Here is a 27,719-nt window from a genome sequence, read left to right on the forward strand (position 1 = left end):
GCGAAATAAATCCATCTAAATGTAATTACAGTGCCTTTTCATGTGGCATTGAGTCCCCTCTCCCTGTTGTGATGGTAAATAACGAAAGTGATGTCCTGATTTCAACCTACCAGATTATGTATGCTGAACTGGAATTTGTCCTTATATGGCCTAAATAAACAGATTATCTTGTCAAACATTTGTTTCCCTAATTGAGATGTGGTGTAGTGTAGAGGTGTAATTATGGAAGAAAGCGCAAGTGAAACCATTTGTCTTGTATTTAAATTGCCCTTCTGAAAGTAGGGAGGGGACGACAACAGAGGGCTGTGGGCGATTTGCACATGCACACACAAAAACACTCAAACACACTTCCTTCATCTCATATTTTGTTGTTGTGTTTCAGCGACACACCTACGATACAGGCACCCTGAGGTGAAGGCATAGCCAAGGTCAATCCTCTGCTAGCGTAATTCCCTGGACTGATCCCAGACCATTACTCAGTGTGACCTGTCGGATAATTACCCAGAAAAAAGGGGAGAGAGAGGCAGAGAAAAAGAGAGTTTTTTGCCTATGTGCTTGTGATAGGGAACTGTTGGTGACCTAAAAAAACATTGTTCTATACTGTATGTGGTTTTCTGTTGACATATGTTGTTGCATAATTCTGAAAATCTGCAATGGTCTTACCTTTTTAAGATCAGGAACTACAAAACAATCCGAAGGACTAATACAAACTCTCCCAAATCAAAAACAATTCAATTAAGTAACCAATCACAAACTTTAGAGAACTCCCTATTATGGCTGGGAAATAATTAATTACATCTTTAATCACATTTTAGTTCACACTCTGTTTTCCATTTGAATGATTCCAAACGATATGTCATTAAATAAACCAAAGTTGGTTAATAAAGCTTGTTATACATGTTAAGTGATTTGTGTCATGTACATTCCCTGCGCGTACATAATAATAAAATAATGAATTGCTTTGATCCTCATTAATAATGTATTCAAGCATATCACTAATTGTTGCTTTGCACGACATGCCTTCTTTATTTAGTCTTTTAAAATGTTACTGTTAGTTTAAAGTGATCATGTAGGAATTTACTTGCTCAATAACCATTTGATAAATAAAATGTTACATTGATATATGTGCAAACCAATAGGCCCTTTTCATCCCTCCACAAATGTGTACAAGTCGTTAAATCAGTACATTGGATAGGTTGAAAGATGAAAACAATTTTAAAAAGGAAAGTTAAAACGTGGAAATGATTTCAAACATTGGATTGATTATGTCTGTTCCTCCTGTTCCATAAAGAGCTGATTTGTTTAATGACATTTTAAGCTGGATATTTTATGCATTTATGTTTTGCCTGGAGAAGGTCACACTAAGATGTTCTTACACTGAAGCACAGATTGTCTCTGACTGTGTTGTCTTGAAGTCTATGAGCCTCCAAACTGTAAAGTCTATCATATCAGTTCAAAAGAGTCCCAGGGTGATAAGAGTGACAAGTGTCACTTCTCATTATCTTGAATGTGACTTTCACTGTTGATGAGCTTCCTGAACAAGCCACCAGGAGGCAGTGTGTGACAGGTGAAATCTGTTTAGACACTGAACATGGCATGCAGGTAATATTAATCTGTATTTTAACCTTTTTCCTAAAGGCAGTTTTATTTACAAAGAAAACTCTAAATCAATTGTATTTCTGTCCTTTCTTTCAGAGCATTGAGCTCGATAAAGTACTTCAGGGTCAGAAGTGTGAAACCACACTGGGGTAGTGTTGCAGAAACCCAACACAAAGATGTCAGCCTATTTCCGTTCATGTTTTAAACTCTCCAATACATCACACAGATAGACTTATTGAAAACATTGTATTGAAGCTTTTACAAGTTAAGAAACTTAACTGGACATAAAGGAGTTTTCTTTTTTCTTTTGGAGGAGGAGGATGGAGCTGAGAGAAATGGGAAAGGATTAGCCCTGCAGCCCCAGATAAACAAACGACCCACACACACCCACAGACTAGCAAACACACACATCCCCCCTCTCCCCCAGATAAGGCTTTCGGAAGTTGAAGTTTACATTGAGCATCTGGGGGAAGTCAAGGGTTAAAGAAGTTTCCCACAACTGCAGAAAGACCTTTGTCCTCTTTAGTCATCTAGCCAAATCCCCAAACTGTAGTAAACGCCCCTTTTTCATTGACTCTCTCCTGCATACTGTGAATACGACACTTTCACCATGTTTACATGCGTATAAAAGCACACACATTGTTAAGCACTATCCACTCCCTCTCATCGCACATGGCTTTTGGCAGAATGATCCCACTGTGTCTTCCATAGCGAGTTTAACATAACAGTCTAACTTTGGATATGCACACATAATCCCCTTAATCGACCCTTTTCATCACCATAAGATAAAAGACACATAGTAGGATATGGGCCATCAGAGGTTGATGAAGCAGACCCAGATAACAGTTACTCAGTTAATGTTATATTTATTCTCCAGGTGAATCCTCCTTCTTGTTTATCCAGATATGACTCCACTGGGAAAATGATGTCCCTTATCTTGGCAAGGGAGATGAAAAAACAAAGCCAGAGTCATGCAGTAATGTAGGTCTCGAAATGGAGTTTAAGAAAACATGCAAGCATGAGTCATAGTGGGAAAAATAGAGGAATAAAGGACATTTAAAAGACCTGCAAATCCAAATGTCCTAAAAACGACAAATATTCGATCTGTTTATATAAGGCCCAGAGTTGTTTCAATGAAGAAGAAAGGTTCATACCAGGCTAGTTTTTCCTCATATTCTCTTGTAATGATGTTTGGCCCACGTGTTTAGGGATAGAGGACATACTAGAATAACAATAACTGTGTGTGTGTTTGTGCGTATGTGACAGGCAGATGGTCATTTGTGCCACAGTCCTGCCTTCTGCTGAAATGACTAGATGAAAGTAGACAAGGAGCAGAGGGTCGTTCTGTGAGGGTGTGAGTTGGTCTGAAATGAGCTTGTGTGGAAAATGAAAAATAAGAGGGCGCATTCTTGCCCCTTATGTTACACCAACTGCATAATCACTTCAGTGTGTGTCCTCTTTTAGCATGCCCGAGATTCTCTGTAATAACATTTGTTTGGCTGCAAAACTTGCTGGCTTTGAAGAGAATGCCACCAATTTAGAACTGTGCCTACATTTCCCACAATGCAGATAGTGACAGTGCCAATGATGCTGACTCGGGTGATATCATTAAAGCAATCAATCTGATTTCATGCGATTTAAATAAAAAAAACTATAATTTAGATAATGTGCATTTAAGAGTTATATCAAAATACTTTGTCAATCTTTCCCCCCATAAATACAAAAAAAACCTGAGACTACTCTGCGTTAGGCTTAGACATTTTGAAGTGACATAAATACAATTTAAAATCACAATTTTACTCCAGCAAGACCAAGTTATTGTTAAAACATCATGGTCCACTGAGCTGTGATGAAGTGATGGTGAAGAGTAGTCTCAGTGACACTTACTCTGTTTCCAGGCTGTCAGCTCTGTGAAATCCAACTGTGTGAGCTCCCATCTCTATTTCAGCTGGGAAGCATTCAGATCATAGGCAGCACAGTGCAAAAATAAACCTTAAGAAAAAAATAACTTCTACTGTTTTTCAAAGGTTTAGGCAGAAGGGAAGTAATACATACCTTTCCTGGTTATAATCCGTATTGCCTCTTTTGCGTTCTTAAATCCCCTCACTTTGTCAGTCCACAGATTCATGTTTTAGATTAGCTGAGTAAACCTTGTGCAGGCGTTCTGCTCAACTGACTGATTGGTTCCTCAGATGGGAATGTACAGGCAGACTTTTAAGGCACTAACAAACAGACTGGATCTTATGTCATAACTAATGTTTGTGGTGTTAATTTAGGGATTTCGAGAATGTATCTCTAGCTTTGTAGTTTACAGGCAATTCGATTCTTTGAAGAAAGCCGTCATCTGTTGAGAAAAGCCCTGGCAATGAAGCCTGAAGGAGCTTTGGGGCAAACTTTTACCTCATGCCTCGATGGTGTGAAGGGTTTCGTGATGCTGCATAGCAGACTGCAAACATCACTCAGTGAAAGAGGACGCAATTTACGATTGGGGGGTAAGGGCAAGTTTCCTCGGATGAGTTAGTTTTTTTTATGCACTGGCAAACTCAAATTCAATATTTATTTGAAGTTGTTCTTGATTTCCTGTCCTGGCAATCACATTCTGCATGTTTAACCAATGCAACAAATCATTTTTCTTGTGATCTCTAGAGGCTTGCTTGTCTCTCTCTGCACATGGAAGGTTTCTATTATAGATAATTAGCATCATAACTGAACTAGATGTTTCGGGAAGACGTGCAGCGGCCGCGCAAGGAGTTTAATCACAGAGCTCCTTCAGGCTTCTCTTCGTTTTTAGAGTTGAGTCATCTCTGTCCCTCGCCCCCGCAGATGCGGATGCAGCCAGGGGCCAGGGATTCCCCAGAAGGCCAATCCCTTGGAGTCTTTGTTTGTTGTTCATCAGGGAAAGCTTCTAGAACATCAACAGAAATAGAGTACATGTTGGTGTGTGTGTGTGTATCGGGAAGCATAGTTCGTAACATTAGTTCTTGTTCATGCACAGAATAGTGAAGAATTTTACAGCAGCTGCCACAGGCTGGGAAATATCACAGGACTTCTTTGTCTTATGAGTTTTTTTTAAGTTTTTTTCTGGTTAAATACTCGAAGCCAGAAAGGGAAACAGACAGAAAGAGATGACTTCTACTTGCAGTGAGATATACAACCAACATGAGATGGAAACTCTTTGTAAGTATCTGTTTGCTGGTCTTTTGTGTCTGTGGGGGAGCACAACTGTTTTAGACTATCGCGCTGTGCAGGAAAGGACGACAACTGGTTTCTGTTAAGGCCAATCAAGTCGAGGAATGATGTATCCTCTTCAGATGGGGATTGTAGGAAACGCATCCAAAGAAAAATCCTCCCAAGATGCTGGTTTAACATTTTATCCCTTTCTTTCTTTTTATTTTATTGCAAACCGCATTGTTTAGTTAAACCAAATCTGCTTGCTGGACCCTTTTTTAAACTTCCTCTTAAAATGCTTTCTTCATTAAGTAGAAGAAAAAGCTTTGATTGAAATTAAGCAATATGGGTGTTATCTTTGTCTTATCAAAGTCCTTTAAGGTAGCTCTCTCTTTTAGGCAGGCCAGTTGGAAAAGCTTTGGTGGCTTAAAAGAGACAAAAAGACACTATAGGCACACACTTCCCCATAAACAAAGCTTGGACCACAAACTCTGTCCAGTTTATCTAAGCGGTCAGCGTTATGCAAACAGCACAGGGATTTGACTCTGTTAGTATGGTAAGGAGCTGATGAAAAAGCAAACACAGGCCTGAGTTATTGTAACCTTGTGGTGCGTAAAGCTGGGGTATGCGAAGGAATAAACTCGGAGTGAAGTATTTTAATGTCAACATGTGAAGTAGCTACAGATACTGTATACACAGAATAATGAATCTGTACTGTTAATGTACAGTGTACAGATTCAGTGAGAGGGGGAAGGTTGAGTTTTGGAGGCCACTTTAGAGTGTTGAGATAAACCGTCAGTCATCACACACATGCTGTCTCCATTTGCACACCAGGGCAGCAGAGCAGCCACAGCATAAAACACAACAGGAAGTCTCCAACAGACCCAGCTCTTCCCTGTAGACATCCAGGCCAGATGTTCTTCTTCTTTCCCCTGTCCCTCTTCCAACCACCACCCCCCTCCTCCTTCCTCTTTATTTTTCTTTGCCTCCTCTTTCCCTTACTCCCTCCCTTTCTTCTTATTTTCTGCCCTTCCTTCAGTCCCCCCTCCTCTCGGGGAGGATGTGTCATTGAGTCACTCGGTCAGCTGAGTCATGGAGGTGACTATTTTAATCAGCTCCATATGTGCTCTGCCCTGATTTAGTAGCCTTCAGCAATCAGCCCTGACCTCCTGGCCAATCACAGAGCTCGCCAACGGGCCTCACTGCATGCCAGTCATCACATATTCTTCAATTACCTCACAGCACACATGATTTGATGAGTGTGGTCATCCAAAATGGTCACTGTGCTTCAAGAGAAAAATTATGGAACACAACTTCAATCTTATATATGTATGAGTTGTGCAGAGCAGAATTAAACTATTGGCTTTACTAGAATCAACATTTTAATTTATATACATTTTAGTTAACGTAAAATTAGTACAGAATGTCTAATCCCAGAATATGATGTAGATTCACTGGATTACATTTATTATTGCATTAATTGTACATGACTTTAATGTTGCCGTTTGTAAACATTGAGCTACTTATTTTTCTGAATATGTAAAGTAACTGAAGTTATGAACAGGAGTAAAGCAAATACATTATGTTTCCTACATGCATTCTAGAAGCATAACATGGACATTCTAATTGAATTTAACTACAGTTATTGAGTAAATGTACTTATTTCCCTTTCCCCACTATATAATGTAAACAGGGAGCTGTACGGTACACTTGATACTTATTTTGAAATGAGTCTTGATAAAAAGCATGCACAAACACACGCAGTGCGTGTCCGCTGCCAACACACTTAATCACCAAGCCTGGAGTGGATTCAAATTGAATTAATTTGTGATGGATGTTTTGCTCAAAGCTGCTTTTGATGCTCTCAGGAAAACTAATAAAATCTCGTTGGGACACAGAGCAGACCTCTCTTTTAATGATTGGTTCTCACAGGAGGAAATGGTAACTTCAGTCACTGGTGGGTCATATATTGCACTGACAACATTGTTTATTGTTAAGTGAGAGTTCAGTTGAAAATGTTTACTTTACTGCACAGAGATATACCTCGGGAATGTGTCATATTTTTTACCCAGAACCCCCAAAAGACTGTTCATCCGGCTTCTAGGACAGTAAAACGTATACTTAATGTCCTGTTTGACTAGAGATGGCAGATTTATGATCTGAAAAAAAACAGTGAAAGACCTTTGCTTGATGTTGATGCTTTTTTCCATAGCTCTACTAGCTGATAACATATTGAAAAACTGGAAAAGACATAACAACTGAACCAAGGCCCATCAAAATGTTTAAAATCAGAAGCCAATGGGTTGTTGATTGCATTTGCTGTTCATACACTGTCTACAAGATAAATGAAAGTTTTTATTAGAAACTGACATAAAGTTAATCTCGACCAATAATGAGTTGTCTAAAAAGTGTTTAAAATAAAAGTTCTACAGGGTTAAATCAAGTCAGCTTCATGGTTGTTTAATAGAACATGACATGTCTAGGACTTGTATATGGAAACAATATTGAACATTTTCCAAATGATCACCTGAAATAAACACTTGGACAAATGCATTCATGGTTTTGTGTATTTCAAAACGAAACCACAGCCAAGTGTGAGATTCAGTTTCAGCTTCAGCAGGAAGGAAGTGTTTTCTGCTGATTGTTATGAAAATCTCTCTGAGACCTACTGTCTTTATGCTGATTGAAAACTGTGAGCCAAAGCAAGAAAAGCAACACATTACATTCTCTCTCCTTCCAGTGAGTCAAGATCAGATCCATGTTACCAGTGTCTTTCCTTAATCATTAAACTATTTTTAGACAACATTTTCTAACATGTGGACTACATTAGTGTTTTGCAGTTAGCGGTTTGGCATTGATAAAGACAACTCTGTATTGTGGGGTGCACTTTGACACAGAAACAATCCATATTTGGGGTTTTGCAAACACTTTCATCTACTCTGGAGCCAATATTTACTTCATTGCAAGTTGATTCTCTCAAATTGTTGTACATTTGATATTCCTGTGAGCTGACTCAGCTGAGTGGTAGCAGATCACCAACAAAGTAAAATAGAGAAAGCCCAACAGAGATCATTTCAAACTTTTGACGAGATGTATCTGTTTGGCTTGTAGACAGGAACTCTTCTCCGCCTTTAAACATGTTTTTCTTTTGGTTTCTAAAATTGGAGATGTTCTGTTTTAGTCATACTTTAGTCATAAGTCAACCACAGTTATGAAGGATGATTTTTAGTCGAGTTGTCAGAGAGTGAGTGCCCTGAAGGATGAAGGAGGGGGATGGCAAAGTACTTTTAATACACAAACAGTCTCACAGACACACACGTGGTCTCACACACACACACAGTTCCCCCCCCCCCCCACACACCCTGCTGAAAAAACCAGCATAGACCAGCTTAAGATGGTTCTATGCTGGTTTTAGCTGGTGTTAGGCTGGTTTAGTTGGTTTACCAGGCTGGTCTTGCTGGTTCAAGACCAGCCAGCTAAACCAGCATAGCCCAGCATCATCATGCATGTCATGCTGGGCTATGCTGGTTTAGCTGGTAGTTAAGCTGGTCTATGCTGGTGACGCTGGTATTTATGTTGGTCTACCAGCAGTCTTGCTGGCGGAACTGAAACAGACACAGACAGAGAGGGCGGGACACGGCAGTGGTTGAAACAAAGCGGTATAAAACATGGTTTTGACTGGCACTAACGGTCGGGGAGTGAAGAGGCTTGTTTGAGACGAGCTGCGGCTCGCCTCAAAAGTAGACGAGAATAGCCGATCGCAGCCGGGGGAGGTCTCAAAAAGCTCGCCTGAAGTCGGACAGCTTGGAGTCGGCTTCGTCTTCTTCTTCTTCTTCTCTCGTTTTTTTGGCGGATTGCAAACAACTTTAAGGTGCATACCGCCACCTCCGTAGTCGGCTTGACTCGGTTTGCATTTATAAAGAATGCACACATGGGTTTAATCGTTAATGTCAGATACATTTGTTCCTGCTCAAGATTAGATTCAACTTTATTGTTATTGCACATATTACAGGTACTGAGACAACAAAATGCAGTTTAGCTTCTAACCAGGTGCAACAAGCAGTAAAGTGAAAAGTAATGTACACAATAGACATAAAATATAGAATGAATTGAATGATGAATAAACAGTGAGGGGTATGAATACACTAGATATCAGCCTGTGAGCAGTATGAACAGTGTGTATGAATATGCTAAGATATATAAAGTATGAACACGGTAAGCAGTGCAAGTATAGTATAAAATATATAGATATTAATTTCATGATGATAAACATTGTGGAACAATGATGAAAAATGGGAATGGATGTGGCGACGTAAAACTGACACAAAACAACAACAAACTTTTGCCGAGCCAATTGGAGAGTTTCATCAGCAGCACGGGGTAAAACCCACCAATGAGCGCTCAGCTCGAGATACCAGCGAGTCGTTTCCATAGACTAGACCAGGGGTGCCCAACCAGTCGATCGCGATCGACCGGTCGATCGCGGGGAGATTCCCAGTTGATCGCGAGATGTGTCTAAAAATAGAACAACAATATTCAGTTTTATCGTTAACGTCCTATAACATAATCTTCCTGTGCCAGAATAATGCACTTGAACGCATCAAAGCTTTGTGATTGGCCAGCGTGACCCCATGTGTCGGGGCGTGGCTGGTGGGCAGTGGGCAGTGCACTAGTTCGCTGACATTGTCCGTGTCAACAGGAGTGACAGTCCGCACACACACAAGACCGCAATTATGGCAGAAGCAAAAAAGCCCAAAATATATCATTTTCACTCCGAGTGGGAGGATGATTATTTTTGTATCTATTCCAATTCAAAGTCCATCTGTCTCATCTGCAATGCGAGCGTGGCTTTATCGAAGAAGGGTAATTTAGGAGCGGCATTTCAAAACAGTGCACAAACGCTACGAGACGGAATTCCCTCCTAATTCTGCCCTACGCTCCAAAAGGGGAGGGGCCTGAGAGCACAGCTAAATGCACAGCAGTCCATTTTCACCAGGCCCAACAACAAGAGCAAGGCTGCTACCATAGCATCTTATCGTGTCAGTCACGTTCTTGAGAAACACATGAAGTCTTTCAAAGACGGCGAAGTTGTGTAAGAAGCATTCCTGGAGGCTGCCGACGCGCTTTTGGGGGACAGTAAAAATAACAGTAGCATTTCAACAGGTCTTTGATATAATAAAAACTCAAGTTAGATACCGCTATTAATCAGCTGTGAGTTTTAGTTTGTTTGAACTTATTCATTATAATTATTGTACAAAATGGTATAAGAATGCAAACTTAAATTGATTATAGTCTATTATCAATTGAGGTTAAGAAACTAGTGTTGCTTGCATCCTATTTTAAAGGCATTTATTTGTATACTCTACTAAAATGCAACAACAAAAGGGTTTGATTCTATTAATTTTGTCTTTTTTATTGCACTTTGGCAGCAGATTCCTGTGTAGCTTCAGATCTGAGTTGTCTTATTACTAAGCCTAATTTATACTTTTGTAGCAACACTATTTTTATATAATGGCAAAGAAAGAGTTCAGAGTATTTTCTTTTTTCCCTGTGTCATATGTGGCAGCACTGTTCAATGTTTCTTGAAGACATTACCCACTGTAGTATGTGACGTGTCGTGTGAATAAACTCAAACTCTGTATCAACAACATTGTTGTGTAACTTCAGTTAAATACTTGTATGTAGATTAGGAAGAGGTAAGATAAAGCATCTGCAGTATTTTATGAAGTATTAATCGTACAAAGGTCAGTTTTATACAAGTAGAAGTGTGTATTTACCTGGTAGTAGGCTGTCAGTAATGGCTACGCCTCTCTATTTGGACTGGTAGATCTCGGCAGACTGGCAACTTTAAAAGTAGCTCTCGGTTCAAAAAAGGTTGGGCACCCCTGGACTAGACTGTATATATAAATCAAGCATTCCCATCAAGCATTTCGCTTCCGCAGCCCGAGAGGAACTGCGCGCGCCGCCTCGCCGCGCCTCGTTCTCAAGGCTGCGGGCGTCTTTGTCCCGCGAGATTTCAACGTCTCATGTAGGCGAGCCTCCCATGGATGTATGCCTCCAGAGCAAGTCGGACAAAATGACTAACCATCATGCAACGCACTAGCAAGACGTTGATCGCAACTGCGCAGGTCTCGCTTGTCTCAAACAAGCCTAATCTCAAACAAGCCTAAAATCAATTGAGCGTTTCTGTGACTCCGCCCAGCGGCTGCTTCTGAGAGGTTGCTCTGTCTACTGGGAAACGCGCTAAAAGTCCTTCTGGAGGTAAGCAGCAACAGTACACAATTTCACCAAGTCTGAGAGTAAAAGCTTTCTCAAAGGTTCGTTTTGCTTTCTTACAACGTTACGTTAATGTTAACTTAACCTTAAAGGAGGATATTGTTACTTCCCTTAACAAGAGCTAGCTGTCTTAGCTAACAACAGTTAGCAGCTAACGTTTTCTGCAGTTTGTGTTTCCCCTGAAAGATGCAAAAATGAGTTGGGTCCGACATATACTTTGACTAATGTTACTTTGCTGCTAAAAAATGAAACATTATCAAATGAGGACATCACCAAAGTGTTTGCTTGAATGTCGACTTGAGCCGTCCCTTATAGATACTGTCTTTTTACATTAGTGAGCCGGATCATTTGGCTCGGCTCTCTTAAAGCGCCGGCTGTTTCGCCTCCCAAACGGCTCTTCATGTTACCACAGTTTACCATGGAGCCTCAGTTTCGCCGCTGCGAGGCTCTGGTGCTCGCAGCTCACGCGCGTGCTCCACTTGCATCGCTCATCGCGTCCAAATCGCGCACGTTCCGTGCAACAAGATGAACATATTTGACCGTGATTTAATTGTAATACGCATTTCAAAATGATGCCGAAGTAACAACATACTGATACCGGTTAGTAAAAATCATGAATTAATGCTTTGACAAGTCTGCAGACAGACGGCAGGCGAAAAACCTTTTAAAATGCGTGTTGTCTAAACTGGAGATTGGCTAAGCTAACACACTATATCAGGGGTATTCAACTAAAATTCAACAAGGTCCAGTTAGAGAAAATCTCAGTTGCTTCATGAATTAGTGTGATATATATTGAAGTAGCTGTAGCTTTATCAACGTCTGCATGTAATCAACAACTGACTGCCAATCAAATAAAGAATGTACAATTAAAAAACAACTATTTATTGTCTATTAACATTGAACTCTACAGATATACAGTAAATACTGTGGATATGTGTAATGTTCCTCTCGGGCTGCATTTAAAAATAAAATAGAGAAAATAAATAAAATAGCTTTTGAAAATGTGTGCATCTTAAAAGTGCTTAATTTTAGATAAATAAAATAAAGTGTAGCAGCAGCTTGAGTTTCTCTTTTTCTTTGTTAACCGTTTCACATCATGACTTAACAGTTTCAGACGATTATAGAACAATATCAGTCTTTACACATCATAACAATTGAACAGTTTTAAAGTTTCTCTTTCTTTCCCTCTTATATTGCAGACCCTCACTCACTTTTTTTTAATTCAGTGCGAGAATTGAGCTCGAGCTTGTCCTGCCAGGAGTTTGTAAATCTGGGCTGAAATGGTGTCAGGGCCATTCTCATACACATGCAGGTGCTCATTGGTTACAGTGATGCAAACACAGGTATGGTGAAAAAAGAGAGAACTATTCGAAGCAGAAAAAAAACAGCGTAATATACCATCTGACAAAGGCCTGTGCTATAATGCTTCAATTAACTGGCTATTCTTTATAATATACTCAGATCAATAGACAGAGATGTTAAGTTATAAATCAAGGGTTTTTATATTTACAGCAGGGGTGGGGAACCTTTTTCCTTTACATTTTTACAACATCTTCCGAGGGCCGTACAAATGATTGAACTTAACCTCTGCTTAAAAAAAACTAAAATCACAGCCCATTCATTTGGCCTTTCTTTCATGCTGTGCAAAGAAAAAGCAACCTCTGAAACCAGATATCGTACCATGACTCACACATGCATGCATGTGCACAGTGTGGCATGACCACCAACACAGAAAGATATGGACACAATATGTGTGCAAATGTATTTAGTATCCTATCCATGTGAACATGATTTAAGTGGGGGCGGGGGGGTCCGGGGGCATGCCCCCCCGGGAAGTTTTTTTTTTTAAATATTGAAGTTAAAAGCATCAATCTGGTGCACTTTGAGAGCAACATTAAGAGATCTATGGATACATCTTTCAACACCCATATGAAACAGAACTCTTTCATATGGATATTTTACAAATCACTCCCCTTTTAAACTCTATTCTTATTATTTTTAATAACTTTTTTGTTACTGTCATATAGTATTTTATAGCTGTTTTTCATTTAGTCTCATTAATAACTATAATGATCATATCAAGGTGTGCCTTAACCTCACTGAGCTGAGGTTATTTGAGCCTCTCAGGAGATAGCTCTCTTCCACCTGGTTGTAGAAAAGCTCTTTAAATTCGTTAGCATAGCTAGCTAACCAGATGCTAATAACAACATATCGCCACTGTGCTTACAACTAAAGACACTGCGGCATGTGTACGGCTGGAGCGGCGTTCTGGTGCTCTCCGTCAGCACTCCTTTCAGACGAGACTATACCACGTGAAGACACGTTACGCTCGTGTTGTGTTCAATGAACCTGTCCTTGGCCAGGAAAAACAGGTACTCGCTTGTTTAATTATTTTTGCGGTCTAGATTTCTTCTTCTTTTTTGAAGTGAGAAGTTGTCCGTCAGTCCGACTGACGGACTCCCCCCCCACCCCGCCCACCCCCAAAACGAAAACTCTTCGGTTCTCCACGAATTACACAAGTCACCCAAATCAGCGTTAAAAAAGCGGGAGGCGCCGAAAAATCCCCTATTAATGTATTGATTATAGCTCCGGGTCCGTATAGGTCGGCGTCTGGGTCCGGATCCGGACCGCGGTCCGTCTGTTGCCGACCCCTGCACTATATGCTCCGACGTCCACACCCACAACAACGGCCTATACAGACATAACTAAACCAGCGACTGTTTTCGCCATGACACAGACAGTCTGTGGTTTGTACTAGTGTTGTCACGATACCAACATTTTGGTTTCGATACCAAGTCAAGAATTGCGATTCCGATTCTTTTTCGATACTTTTCTTTAAAAAAGGGAAACAGTCTTAAATGTAATTATTGTGCTTTATTTCACACCAGAACCATAACCATAACACACACTTTTAAACAATGAGAACAATAAACAAAAATAAATGACAATAATTCATATTAAATCAAATTAAGCATCATCTCAAACAACTTTTTTGTTTTATAAAATATAATTGTATTAACATGTAATGGTACAGTAATATAAATAATTATTGACAAAATGTATATTGCAGATTAGCTAAAAAGATAGCCATATTTGACAGTTATCATTGCCATTAATTGCCTCGTCAAACTACGAAAACGTTCGTTTGTCACAAAATAAATTACTCTTGTTTGACTTAGATTTGAGGACATGGGCTTAAGCATGATGTAATGATGTTATCTATCACATTCGCTAACCTGTCTGTCTTTAAATTATTTAAACAGCTCTGGATGCCGGTCGGCGGGTGCTTAGCCAAGTTTGATGTGTTGGCTCCCTTGGTTTGCAGGGATCTAAAACATTTCTCACAGACAGACCTCGTGGTGTCCGTAGGCTTGCCCTCACTGTCAGAGATATGGCTCAAATACTTCCAAATTTCGCTTCTGGCGTCTTTTTTGTTAATAAGCCGAGGCAGTTGCACTCCCACTTGCAGCCATGCTTCTTGTTTTCTCACATGCTCTGGCAGCTAGCGCGTGGCCGAGTGCACGAGAGAGGGGAGGGACTTAGAACGTGCTTGAGAGGGGCGGGACTGCAGGCACGGCTGCAGTGCAGGGAGTGGAAGCAGAGTGCTGAATACTATGGAGGACGGAACATGACTTAAGTATAAATAAATAAATGTATGAAGAAATACAGGAATAAATAAATTACGTACATAAATACAGGAATAAATAAATAAATACGTAAATAAATAAATAAATACAGGAATAAATAAATGACGAAATAAATACAGAAATAAATAAATGTTGAAATGAATACACAAATAAATAAATAAAAGAATAAATGCATAAATAAATATGGAAATAAATACATCAATGTATAAATAAATAAATGTCGAAAATAAAACAGAACACACGTTATTATTATATATCTTTCATTTATTTCTACATTTACGCGACATACATTTATTTATTTATGTATTTATGTGTCCGTATGCTAATGAGGTGGGCGGTCCTAACCTCAGTCTGAAGCAGGATTCGCCAATTGTTGGAGCCAGGCAGAAGCAATAGATTTGTGGCAAGTCACATCATGTCGAGCTGAGCCAAGTCCTCTATACATCGTTCCACACGAAACTGGACATAGTCTTTTGGTTCTCCGTTCTCTAAATGGTCCGCTAATGATCGTAAATGATCTCCAATGGCTCTTAAATCAATATCCATAAATAAACCTTACAACTGTGGATAAACCATGGATGTATAAAGATAAGGGCTAAACAGTAAAGCTCCTGCATTCGAATCAGCGCGGTTATCCAGGCGTTAGTAGTAGAGCCCTCTGCCAGAAATGATCACACACTCCTGTAACCAATCCTGCTTCAGACTGAGGTTAGGACCGCCCACCTCATTAGCATACGGACACATAAATACATAAATAAATAAATGTATGTTGCGTAAATGTAGAAATAAATGAAAGATATATAATAACGTGTGTTCTGTTTTATTTTCGACTTTTATTTATTTATTTATACATTGATGTATTTATTTCCATATTTATTTATGCATTTATTTATGCATTTATTATTTTATTTATTTGTGTATTCATTTCAACATTTATTTATTTCTGTATTTATTTCGTCATTTATTTATTCCTGTATTTATTTATTCCTGTATTTATTTATTTATTTACGTATTTATTTATTTATTCCTGTATTTCTTCATACATTTATTTATTTATACTTAAGTCATGTTCCGTCCTCCATAGAACACACACTGCTCTTATTAAAACGTCGCTTTCTCACCGGAGTACTTTTCCCCGTCATTCTTAAAGTACCGATACTAATGAAACGGAGGAATCGTACTGTTTTTAACGGCAGGGTATCGCGGTACCTTTCAAGTTTCGGTACACCGTGCAACACTAGTTTGTACTTGTTTAACTTTTGTCTAGTTTCTGAACAAATATGAGGAGATGTGAGCTTGAGTGCTACCAGCTAATGGCTGATGTTGTTTTTCTGAAGATGACGTCACGGCTCCGCCTACACTGCGTTACTATAGATACTACCCCAGTTCCTAAACTGTAATGGAAGTGCAGCATTAAAGTGAGCCGGGCCTAATAAAACCGTACTAAGTCGAGCAAGGCCTGCGGTGGAAATGCGCCAAAAGTATAGCGCAGCATTATGCATTTGTTTACATGCCCACCGGAACCCCGAGGCATTATCAACAGATCAACGCACAATCAACCCATATAGGACATCTCTTTCTCCACATTAAGTGTTAGACATTATAATTGATTATTCTTGTCTGTCACATACTCTTTTGTCTGTCACATACTATTCTTGTCTGTCACATAAGTGGCGCAACTTATTAAAATTATTTTGACCGGACATTTTGACCGGAGAGATTTAGATTTCCCAGTCTTCAGCATATTTTACCGGTCATAGTCCGGTAATTACCGGCCAACGGGAACTCTGCTCCTATGACTGGTTGCAGAATTGAAGGGAACGACTTCCTGGCCTTCCTGACATCCAGGAAAAAGGTGAGATTCTAATCCATTTCAATGCCAAAAGCAAGTTATTGTTTTTAACTTTTTTAATATGATTTTGTTGGGGAATTTCTGTTTTATTGGACGGTAGAGATCTACTGGAAACAGTGGAGATGATATGCAGCAAAAGGCCCAGACGGATGGTTGCTGCTCCGTGTGGAACGTGTTCTATCAGGTAAAGCACTTTGGTATCCAGTTATTTATGGTATTGAGTTTGAATTTAGCCTTTGGAATGTAATTTCCAACAGTGCATTGTAAAGACTGAAAAAACAGGCTCAGGTTAAAGCTTGACATTATTTGGTCTTTTACTTAAGAAGATGTTTGTCCTCCTGAGTTGTCTTATTTCCTTATCTTTCTTTCAGGTGTAACATCTACCAATGATTGTACATGACATATACCTCCTCCACCTCTTTGCTGTCCTACTAGTCAACCCTTCTGATCAGAGCCTTTCCTAAATAGTGGTAAGTTGTTTTACAGTTCAGTGTACGTTCATTTAGCAACTTGCTTTACTGCTGTTGAATAAATCCTATATTGCTACTGATTTTATTAAAACTGTGATTTGCAATCTGCTCATTGATGTCATCAAGAGCCATTGAGTCTACCTTTTTTAGTCGGCCTCATAGAATGTTTATAATTTCTTTGTCTTTTAATATTCCTATTATAATTAACTTTTTTATTATTGATATTGTTTTGTTCTTTATTTTTCTTGTGAGAATCACTTTGCAATTGTGCTATATAAATAGTTATACTAATATTATTGTTGTTACCATCATTACTATTATTAATAATGTTTTCTTTGTTTTCTTTATTCATCACTGTAGAAAGGATCATGCCAGCCCACATCAAACACCTGATCAAGAACTTGTGAATCTTCAGGCAGAAAAGATCAACCGATATGGCTTTTTCAAGGCCGATACCGATTATTAGTAATCAAGGAGACCAATAACCGATATTTGGAACCGATATACATTTGCAGTAAAATCAGAATATCTTGGTGTCAAAATGTAGAATAACACAAACTCCAACACAACTCAACACAACTTCTTTGAAATGCATTTAAGCATATATTATGTTTAATGAACTTTTAAACATCTTACAACTGGTTTCCTCTCTGTGCCCTTTTCTTTAGTGCAGCCATCTCCAATGAGTTAGAGAGAGACAAGAAGTGGGGCTGCAGGCTGACATGCTTAACTAACAATAATGCTTCATTTATTATATCAAAACAATGCCTGTGGTCCACTGGAGAAACCAGCTACCTACTGGGAATCTGGTCTTCCGAAGAGGTACAGAGGAAGCTGGAGCACAATCGGCCATTGTTGTTGTTGTCGGTGTCAGCTGTGAGGGGTTTCCGCGCGGTTTGGCTTTATGAAGCAGGCACGCAAACGGTTATGTCATGACGCAAACGATGACGCAATGACGCAGCACCAGTCGGACTCTGGGCAGTGTGAAAAGAGCCTGAGCTAAACCGAAGAAGCGGTTCTGAACCTGAAAAGCTCTAGCATGGAGCTTGAACCGGAGTTGCGTTGGTGTGAATGAAGTATCAGAGGTCAAGGAATAGACGATAGGGTTAGACGTTAGGAGCTGATTTTTGAATTATCCGACCGCAACATTAGTTCAGAGAACTTTTATCCCCATTGTTAGTGCCTGCTAGAGAGGTGGGAAAGTACCAATTTCTGATTCGCTGGGCGAATTGCAAACCACGGCCCGTAAAACTCTGAAAAGTTTTTTGAAGCCGCCATTGTATTTACTGGCATTAGCAGCATTAGCATTGGCCCCGCGCACCAAAAGAGAGAGAATAACTTATGGCAACACCAAAAAAAAACATGGGAGCGGTGGAGATGAGGAGGTGTCGGCGTTCTGGCGATTTACTCGGAAGGCTTCAGTTGAAGCTGCTGGGAGTCCCAGCAGCTTCAACTGAAGCCAGTCCCCAACTCCGGGGACTTCGGGTGGCAGTAGGGCAGTAGGGCTGAACGATTAATCGATTTTAAATCGAAATCGCGATTTTAAATGATGTGATTATCAAATCGCAAAGCCTGCGATTATTTTTTAATTAACTTTTTCTTTTTTTACTTCTTGTGGGTCAGTCATCCACACCAATCAGAAGTGCTGTGCTCCACATGTACCAGCCATTGTTAACCAATCAGAAGTGGCCCATGATAGGAGATTGATCCAATAACCTGCCAAGTATTTTTGAAATACTTTTCCAAATGGCTTCCAATGGAGCTTTCCTAGATGGTTTGGTGAAACAAACCATCTGATTCAGGTTAGTAATGCTCCATCACATGTTTCTATGACAGGGTGAATCTTAAACTGAAGCTTGACTTTAAAGCAACCCAACAGAAGTTTCATGTAAGTTTAGTTATTTCACTCGTAGCTCGGGCTGTGGGGTTGCTAGAGACGGGAGCTTGTTGATGCAACCTTCCTAGTCGGAGATATGGCCGCATTTTACAATAAACTTTCGTTGGGTCGATTAAAAACAAATATCGCAAATCGATTCGCAATCGCAATATTTGTCAGAAAAATCGCAATTCGATTTTTTTTCCCAAAATTGTGCAGCCCTAGGTGGCAGTATACGCGATCGGCTCTTAGTTCCATGGGAGAACTAAGTGCTGGGAACTAAGTAGGGCAATGTACTTGGTGTGAAAGCGGCTTATGCCAACCAACTGTAATTTGTAATGTATTTTACCATACTTTAATGGTCAAATTCTGGCAACCACAAATGTCAACGTAAATGTCAAGTTTTCTTTTTACAGTGTACTTATATCTGTATATTTCTTTTCAGTTTGCTTCAAGACTTGGGTTCAACCGACAGAAATGCAGGCCAGATTGGGAAAGGCTGGACGCTACACAACGGGAAACATTATGGACATGAACAAGGAAAAACAAAAAACACTTTCTTTGTTGCCTTTTTCTTATCATACATAGTGTTACTGTTTTTGTTACCATTTAAATATTGAATTATATTTATTACTTTTATTTTAAATCAAATGCACCTGTTTTAGATGTATTTTGATGTGTAGGTTGATTTTCAGGTTGGTTGTTATTTGTATAATTATTGTATTGTTACGGTGTATTTTATTATATTAACTAGCTATTTATTAAATTAAAAATACTTTTATGAACACTATACAATGTCTTTATTTTGGTCGATGACACAATGAATCTTTGTAATATATGTATGTTCTCTGGTTTAAATAATCATACAAGTATTTAATCCTGGTAAGCTTCCAGCATGGTATATGTAATACTATTATTAAACATAAACTGGTGATAGATGGATGCTGGTGACCAGCCCAGCATACTATGCTGTTTTTTTTGCACCAGCTAACCCAGCCAACCATTCCAGCCTAATATCGACTGAGTTTTACCAGCTAAGTTTGTCTAAGCTGATTTTTCAGCAACACACACACACACACACACACACACACACACACAATCCAATACTCTCCTCTGTGGAAAAAAGCAGTGGGAGGGAGAGAGCAGATGGACACATACAAACACAGGGACGTCATAAGGATATTGCTTATTTTCCTGTGCGAACACACAACCAGGGTTGGGTTGTAACGGAATACATGTAACGGCGTTACGTAATCAGAATACAAAAATCAAGTAACTGTATTCAGCTCGCGTTACATTTGAAAAACGAGTAATCTGATTACAGTTACTTTCGTAAACCTGAAGTGAATACATTTTGGATTACTTATTGGAATTATTGGTGGAAAGGTTTCCTCACAACATTTAATATTCATTACTAAAGGTACAGCCGAATCATCACAGCCCACAAAACCTATTACCGCCGCAGATGGACCAAAAAAGCGTTTGAAAAAAAATCGCGGGTCCGCTCAGTGAAACAATAACAACGAAACATGGAGGAACACAAGTCTGCGTTTAAATCGCGTGTGTGTGGTTAAAACACATCAGCCTGCGGTCGCTCTTTCTTTAGCCTTACTAATGATTATTTCTGAAGGTAAACACAGTGAAGGCGGTGCGTGAAAGGCACGTGCTCGTCTTCTCAGAGGCTGAGTTAACCCTCCCGCTGCCTCCTGGTGCTGCAGAGATTTCATGAAGTGAAGGAGGTGTTCCTTTTATAAAACAGCTGCGGGCAGCAGATACTGTGAGTGTCACGGACATGAATTCATAGATCAAGGCAGACTGGTGCACACACTCTCCTGTTTTGCCAATCCGGTGCTTAAACAAATATAGCTCTACACCCCTGGCCGTAATGTCCTTAAAATGAAGTCCGAGTTTGACATTTTAATTAATGTCCTGCCAACACTGGCAGGACAGAAGGCGACACGCTCGTTCTAAACCGTGTCCCTCACTCCTCACATCCCAAACTGCATCCCCAAAAAGTTAATTATGTTGTTACATCGTTTCAGATGTTGTGTTTCAGTTGTGCTCTTGATAAGCCATTAAAACAGTAAAAACACATTCCTTTTGCTTTTTGTGTCTCCTGTACACCAAAACATACCCATCTGTGATGGAAAAAGAAAGTAATCCAAAAGTAATCTAAAAGTAATCTGATTACGTTACTTTTTTAAGACACGTAACTGTAACTGTATTCGGATTACTTTCAGAGCCATGTAATCAGTAATCAGTAACTGATTACATTTACAAAGTAACCCTCCCAACCCTGCACACAACACAGTGAGAAAATAAATGTTCCTGTATTTTAACATAAACACAGGCTCCTACTGTTTCTCATTTCAATTAAAATGCGCACACACAAATTTGATTTGATCTCTAGTGGGTTTACTTAATCACACATGGTTCAAGATAGCATGCTGCTACATCCACAATGTTCTCCATTCACTTTCTCTGAATGAGGGGTGTGGCTGCTGAATGCCTCCCCAGCCACTTGGGAGGGCGGTCATGTGACTGGCTGTGGGCGTGGCCTGGGGGAGCAGCAGCAGCAGCAGCAGCAATCGAGCCTTACCAGCTGGAGCCGTGAGTGAGTGTAGGAGAGGAAGAGTGAGAAGAGTGAGAAGAGAAGGAGTGGAAAGGGTTGGGTGAGTGGAGATTTTGATGTTTTGCCGTGTGATATTTTCTGCCTAAAAAGTAGAAGTCTGAATAATTTTGGATATGGAATAAGGAGGGGGGGGAGTGTGGAGAAATGTTTGTTGCTCTGAGGCTGTTGGTTTCAAAGTTAGTTAGCCAGGTGTGTGCGCGTGTGTGCGCGCGCGCGCTGTGTAGAGCATTAAGATTTGAGGCTGAGAGTAAATTGTGTTTTGTCATGAGATCTGTTGCAGGCCTTGGACTTTCTCATTCTTTCATTTTCATTTCCCCTCTTTCCCATTCCCATTGTATAGCCATCAGGGAGAGTTTGGGGTGTCAGCTCTCCCCTCCTCCCCCTTCTCCTCATACACTCACCTCCTCCCCTCTCCCTTTATGTCTCTCTTCCCCCCCTGTGTCTTCAGCTCTAGAGCATGCATGAATAATCAGTATGCTATAATGGCACAGCGTGTTGACCAATCAGAATAGCCCATTACTCTCCAGGGCTCTCTCTCTCTCTAGTCATGTTTTCTCCTTCAGCGTCACATCAGACAGAGTTTTTGGTCTGACTTTGATCTAGTGCAGTGAATTTGCCAGGCACTGATGGAGCAAAGCAGTTTTGATGTGATTTCATTTTGACAATCCCTTGTGTCTGCTCTTCTGAGAGTTTTTGTTCCAAGTTCAAGGAAAGTTGAACAGGTCATATTTTGAGTTTGAGTTTTACTCTTCCACGGGACTTGTAAGAACTCCTCTCTTTCTCCTCTAATTCTTGTCAGTTGCTTCTGGTGGGAAGAAATTAGCTTGTGGTTAGTCACTTGGCTTTAATTTTGTGCCCTAGAGGTTGGAAAAAAAACATGTGAAATACCAGCTATCTATCTTCCATGTTTTTTAGTGCCTCACATGGTCTTCTTTTAACCGGTTTACAGTATGGGGTCTGAATAGTTGCTTTGTTGAAAGCTGCACCCATAAACCCAGTGAAGTGTTAGCTAAAGTTCAGAAATCAGAGATGTTGTTGATGTCCTTGCTTTGCACATACTAGCCACATTGTAACTTCCTATTTGACAAAATGACCTTGCACAATGAGATTGTAATGCACGAATATAACACATTTGGGTGCTTCACTGAAGTAAATGTAACGGAATCCAAAAGAGCATCATTGAATTAAGAAATTAATTTAGATTTTCTTCCGCACAGTAGTCAGTGAGCAGTGTCATTGTGCTGGATTTGAGCAAACGATACATTTGATACCAGCTAATTTGTAATGCTGCCTGTTATCTGATTTACATAAAGCATTATTACATTATGCTTCACAAAAGGCGCCAGTTAAAGCCATTGTTTGCATGGTGCTAATCAGATTAGCTTGCAGATAATATGCAATTCACCCACCACCACAGATAAACAGCACTTCATTAGGATTGTTTGGTACCAGCGGCATGAAATGAATTAACACAGAGTCTTTCTTGCTTTCATTTAATAATTAGGCCAGTCCTAAACTGCTAAATAGATTTTGTGCTGCAAGATTTCAAACCTTATTATTTAAAGGGACATCCACCCCTCTGTGGAAGCAACCTGTTGTTCAGTACACTTTTGTCCCATGTTTTTCACTAAAGAATTTGCCCTGAAGGCAGCGGAGATGAGAGGCGTCAACATGTTTTAGAGTAAACAACCAGACTGTTTGTCTGAAAATATTCTTTCCCACATTACAGTTTGTCTTCATGGTCCTCTAGCTAATTGTATCCATGTGTTTATAATCTCATGTGGTCTTGTCTTCTTTTCCTGTTCTATCAGCAAGTAAATAATGTAAGTGTTATGTAATGTTACTCTTTATTTGGTTCTTTTCATCAGCACATCGAAGTAGCAAATTATGGAGTCTTTTTTGGAAAATAGTGTGTACAAAGAACACACATTGGCTCAAACACTTCTGGCGCTGTATCATTTAGGTACCCACCGTGGGAGGATGTTTTCTGGGTCAAACAAGGGAGGAAGTGAGACATGTCATATCCTGTTAGAGGTGATAGGTTGTGGGCAACAACTGGGGAAGTAGAGGGTAATCTATGCCAGTCTGTGTTGCTATCAACTACAATGGTGTGGCCGTTTTATGCCTCAGGCAAGGCATTATGGGTCATCCATCACCAAGCTTTCATTTTAGGATGATGATGATGGGAATTTGCAGGATTTATTTCTATGTCTCGCATAAACACCAAATGGTTATTCACATAGCAATCCATTTCCAGCTCTTCTTTTAGAAAAAAAACTAGTAAAATATGACATTTTATACATAGAAACCCATCATTGTCACTTAAAGGTGGGGTATGTAATTTATTTCAGAAACACTTTTTGTTATATTCCATGGAATGCTCTTAACGTCCCGATAGTAATGAATATATTAAATGCTTTGACAATAAATACATAACATTTCATCTGGAAGCCGTAGCGCTGTAAAAAGCACGACCAATCATTTTATCCGGCCTGGCTAAAATAACTGGATGGCCTACCTGCCTGTCAGCCTTCCATCTGTGCACAAACGTATCTCGTGCCCTCATTGGTCATTGGTCGTGTGTGTTGGAGGAGGGGCTCTGTAAGGAAGTCTGAAGGAAGAGGCAGATTTGTCCGGTTGTGTACTTTCAAATTCTAGCGCACTCTAGCTGGTCTCTTCAAAATTACATACCCCACCTTTAAGGTTTAGTTGTCCAAACTATCCCCTTTTACTCCTTGATTCATACACTTGGTCGAAATGTTAAATGGTAATAGAGAGAATGAACAAGCATTACATTGAATGGAAAATGTACTGGTGCGGATGAGAGAAAAAGGACCAAGTGCAGAGTCAGCTCTACCAGCTGGATGCTTCTCATTTCTTCTCAATAAGCGATACACAGCCTACACCACCGCTCAAATATTCAAACAGGCCAGTCCCTGACCCACTTCATGGGTGGTTGTGTGATATACTGCTCTGTGGGTGTGTCGTTGTCCTATGCAGCTGTGCGATGTGCTGTCCTACCCAGTTCCACATCCATGTTTCTCACAAATGTTTAGGCTTTGAGTTATGCCTGTGGTCGGTCCGCCTGAGAGCTGCCCAGAACTGCAGGCTCTTACATTTGTGCACCACAATGACCACCCTGCTGTGTTTACTTTCTCTTTTTCCAAGTCTTTGTTTACAGCCCTCAATCTAAAACATACTCAACCATGTTACGTTTTTTAGCCTGTCACTATTATTTGAGCATTTATCTAAAATCTCATCTCTCCAAGATTATGCCCCTTTACCTCATTGACACTGCTGTTTTGGGACAGGTCATTATCTACCCGAGCAGAGATTTTGGTGCAGAGAGTTGTATTTCAACACCAAGCAAACACCATCTGCTTTGCTCCACATTAGGCCAGGGGTCGCATTCTCAGTGGGCCGGCACAAGTGACAAGACTGAAAGATGAGGTGGGTCGGTAGCATTCTTCAGACCTTTTCTGAAGTGCCGACGTCTGTTTCTGTCGGCTGTAGCCATCATTAACCTCACCGAACCTCATCGTCTTTCACCCCAGGGAGTTGTAACGATTGAGACATGCCATAATTTTGAACCCTCCGCATTTTGATTTCAAAGTGCGGATGGGGGATTGAGTTGGAGAGATTTCCTACTGGATGTAGATAACAGCTCAGTGAAAACCCTCCTCTATCCTCCAGGCTCTTTTCTGTCGACCTCACTCTGTCACTACCTTCTGTAAACGCACCATCATGTTATCTCCCTCAAACAGAACGCAGTGTAGATTTAAGCTAGAGGTGTGTGCTCCTTTTTAAAAACCACAGCGTGCAAAAATGGCTGAATACATTTATAGAGATTTAAGACTTCTGCACTTTGGAATTGTAGCTCGCCCAGTGTCAGACCCTAACAGGGTGTAGACAACATACTATTTACACCTCTTGGAAAGGGAGTTTGAAAGAAAAAGTACATCTTAACAACAAAGTAAAACATGACTGTAACTACTTTCGCAATGTAGTATCATTATTTTCAAGGACTTATTGACCTAACTTAGAGGAGTTTATTCTCCACCAGCTATAATGTTCTAAAGATCATACGTGTATTTTATGCCTGATGTCATATATTTGGAAATAGCTGTTCCTGTGAAACATAAACCTCTCGCTCTATGACCCACTTGTTTTAGCAGGGTCACCTGAACTGCACATGTGCTGTGCATTTAAACCATCAATAGGTTCTGCATAACAGATTGTGTGTGTTGTGTCTTATTGGAAGTAAGTTCCTCTCACTGTCAATACTCATTGTCAGGAAAATAAACAGTTTAAGTTGAAAAGGTAGAGTCCCAATGTGAGATGTTTTTGCTTTATTTGAGACTAATTCTTTAACTTAATGTATTCATACAACTACTCCCATAAAATGGATATGATACAATATTAAATTGAGCATATGTTAATCCTGTTTTCATGTGAACACCTATGACTGTCAGTCCACTCTTGTGCTGCATTCCTCTTTCTGGGACCTCCATCGATTTCATGCACACTTCATCAGGTATAAAATCTAACTCTTTAGAGAGAGCCATCAAAGGACCAGTGGAAATGTCATCTCCGGTTTAAAAAAGGAGAGTAAAAAAAGAAAAAGAGAGAAAAACACACTTGCATAGACACACTTATGAGGGAAAAAATCAGATGTTCGGGGGTTTCATCTCCTGGGAGCCATGTTATAGTAAATAAATAAAAAAACAGAGCTTTCGAATAGCAGACAGTGAGTGGAATAACAGAACTGAGGCCTTTTTTTCCCGAAGCACAGCCCACTAAGGAGTTCCTGGCCAGTATTTGAACATATGCTTAAACTGAAGGCAGTGAGATATACCACATACCTTGTTTGGCAAGCTTTGCAGCAAAAAGGTACTTTTTAGGACAATATTTAATAAAAATGTAAAGGATTGTGTGCACAAAACCAGGGGTATTCCAGGTAGTATTGTTGGCTAAAACCTATGACCCTCTTGACCATCATACCATTCAGGGGAGACTTGTCCTCTCTTCAGGCCTATACTTTGGGATTAATACTTAGACAAAATGTGAAGCTGGTTTTCTCAAACAAGCTACATTTGATAGCCTAATTACTGATTTTGCAGTCTAAGGTGTTTCCATACAACAAAGTTCACTTCCATGTTCTAGCTACAGAGAACACACGATAGCAGTCAGTTATTGTTGAGGTCTCATTTCCTTGCATCTGTATCCTGGACAGCAAGATTTTCCAAGCAATTCATCATAGAGGTAGAGGAGGAACACATCACTGTGGGTGAAGCATGCACATTAAAACTGTTTGAATTTAGAACTGAAAACAAATTATGGTCAACTATAAAATCCTCCCGTGGACGAGTTCATCATGTGGAGCGTCAGTCATCAACCACACTCATTTAAACAGTTTGGCTCATCTGCACTAATTACATGTTGTGCATGCCATGAATCCTTTTATTGATTTATTTTTGTCTCCTTCATCCCATTTGCTCTTCCACTCTGCTTTGTATCTGCTACACTGATATTGTCAGGGCATGGGCTTGAGTTAAATATACAAAAACATACTTTCCCATAATTTCAAGAAGGGTGGAAAAATTGGTGGCGCTTGTGGATGGAGGGAAACTGCATTTTTTTGGTTTCTCAAGAAGACAATGGAGGTTTTGTTTCTGGCATTGGCCTATTGAAGTTCCACCCAGTGAATATTAAAAGTAGAATTGGATGTGACATGCCTGATGGGATTTTAATGAAAGGCTTGAGAGGGGAGTGTTGAGTTATGCGTGAGTGGTATGGGGATTTTTCTGTTACAACAAAGTACAAAATTGTATCAGATCGAAGGAGAACACCGGGTTGGTTTTTCAGGAGATTTACAGTACTGGTCAGTTTATGGAAGTTTGTTTGATTTTTTGGATAGTGGTTATTGTTATCAGTCAGCCACATATTTAGATGTTGCATACTTCTTGAAATGTTACCATGATGTACTATTTTTCTGTGATGGCTGAGGCCAGACAAGAATGCTTCCTGAAAGCAGTTTTGTGTTTTCTGGTCTCCACTGAGCTGTGCTGACATTCAGGTTTAGCAATAAAAAAGCAGGTTTGAAGAATTCTCAAAAGAAATAGCAGACGATGGGATATCCTGACTTTAAGTTCCCAGCGTTGGTCATGACCAAAAATGTGGGATCCTACTATTGACATAA

General features: G+C 39.9%; 1 protein-coding gene and 1 long non-coding RNA gene across 6 annotated transcripts in view; both read left to right on the plus strand.

The window, feature by feature from the left end:
- sept9b (septin 9b) overlaps window positions 1-27,719 on the plus strand; it is an 80,921-nt gene that overhangs the window by 31,800 nt on the left and 21,402 nt on the right. Inside the window, exon 1 of one of the 5 annotated variants that reach the window (XM_034203360.1) lies at window positions 4,749-4,776. The exons of 3 other annotated variants lie outside the window; for them this stretch is intronic. In XM_034203360.1, the coding sequence (XP_034059251.1) occupies window positions 4,764-4,776 (13 nt within the window). In that variant the 5' untranslated portion in view covers window positions 4,749-4,763. Of the gene's footprint in view, window positions 1-4,748; window positions 4,777-21,415; window positions 21,561-27,719 lie in introns of those variants that run through there. One more of the 5 variants, XM_034203361.1, reaches the window with a different exon arrangement.
- LOC117537938 lies at window positions 16,411-17,619 on the plus strand. Its single transcript, XR_004567797.1, has 3 exons — window positions 16,411-16,726; window positions 16,914-17,012; window positions 17,373-17,619. It is a non-coding gene; the product is annotated as an uncharacterized LOC117537938 (long non-coding RNA).

This window comes from Gymnodraco acuticeps, unplaced genomic scaffold (genome assembly GCF_902827175.1).
Source record: "Gymnodraco acuticeps unplaced genomic scaffold, fGymAcu1.1, whole genome shotgun sequence".
NCBI classification, from domain to species: Eukaryota; Metazoa; Chordata; class Actinopteri; order Perciformes; family Bathydraconidae; genus Gymnodraco; species Gymnodraco acuticeps.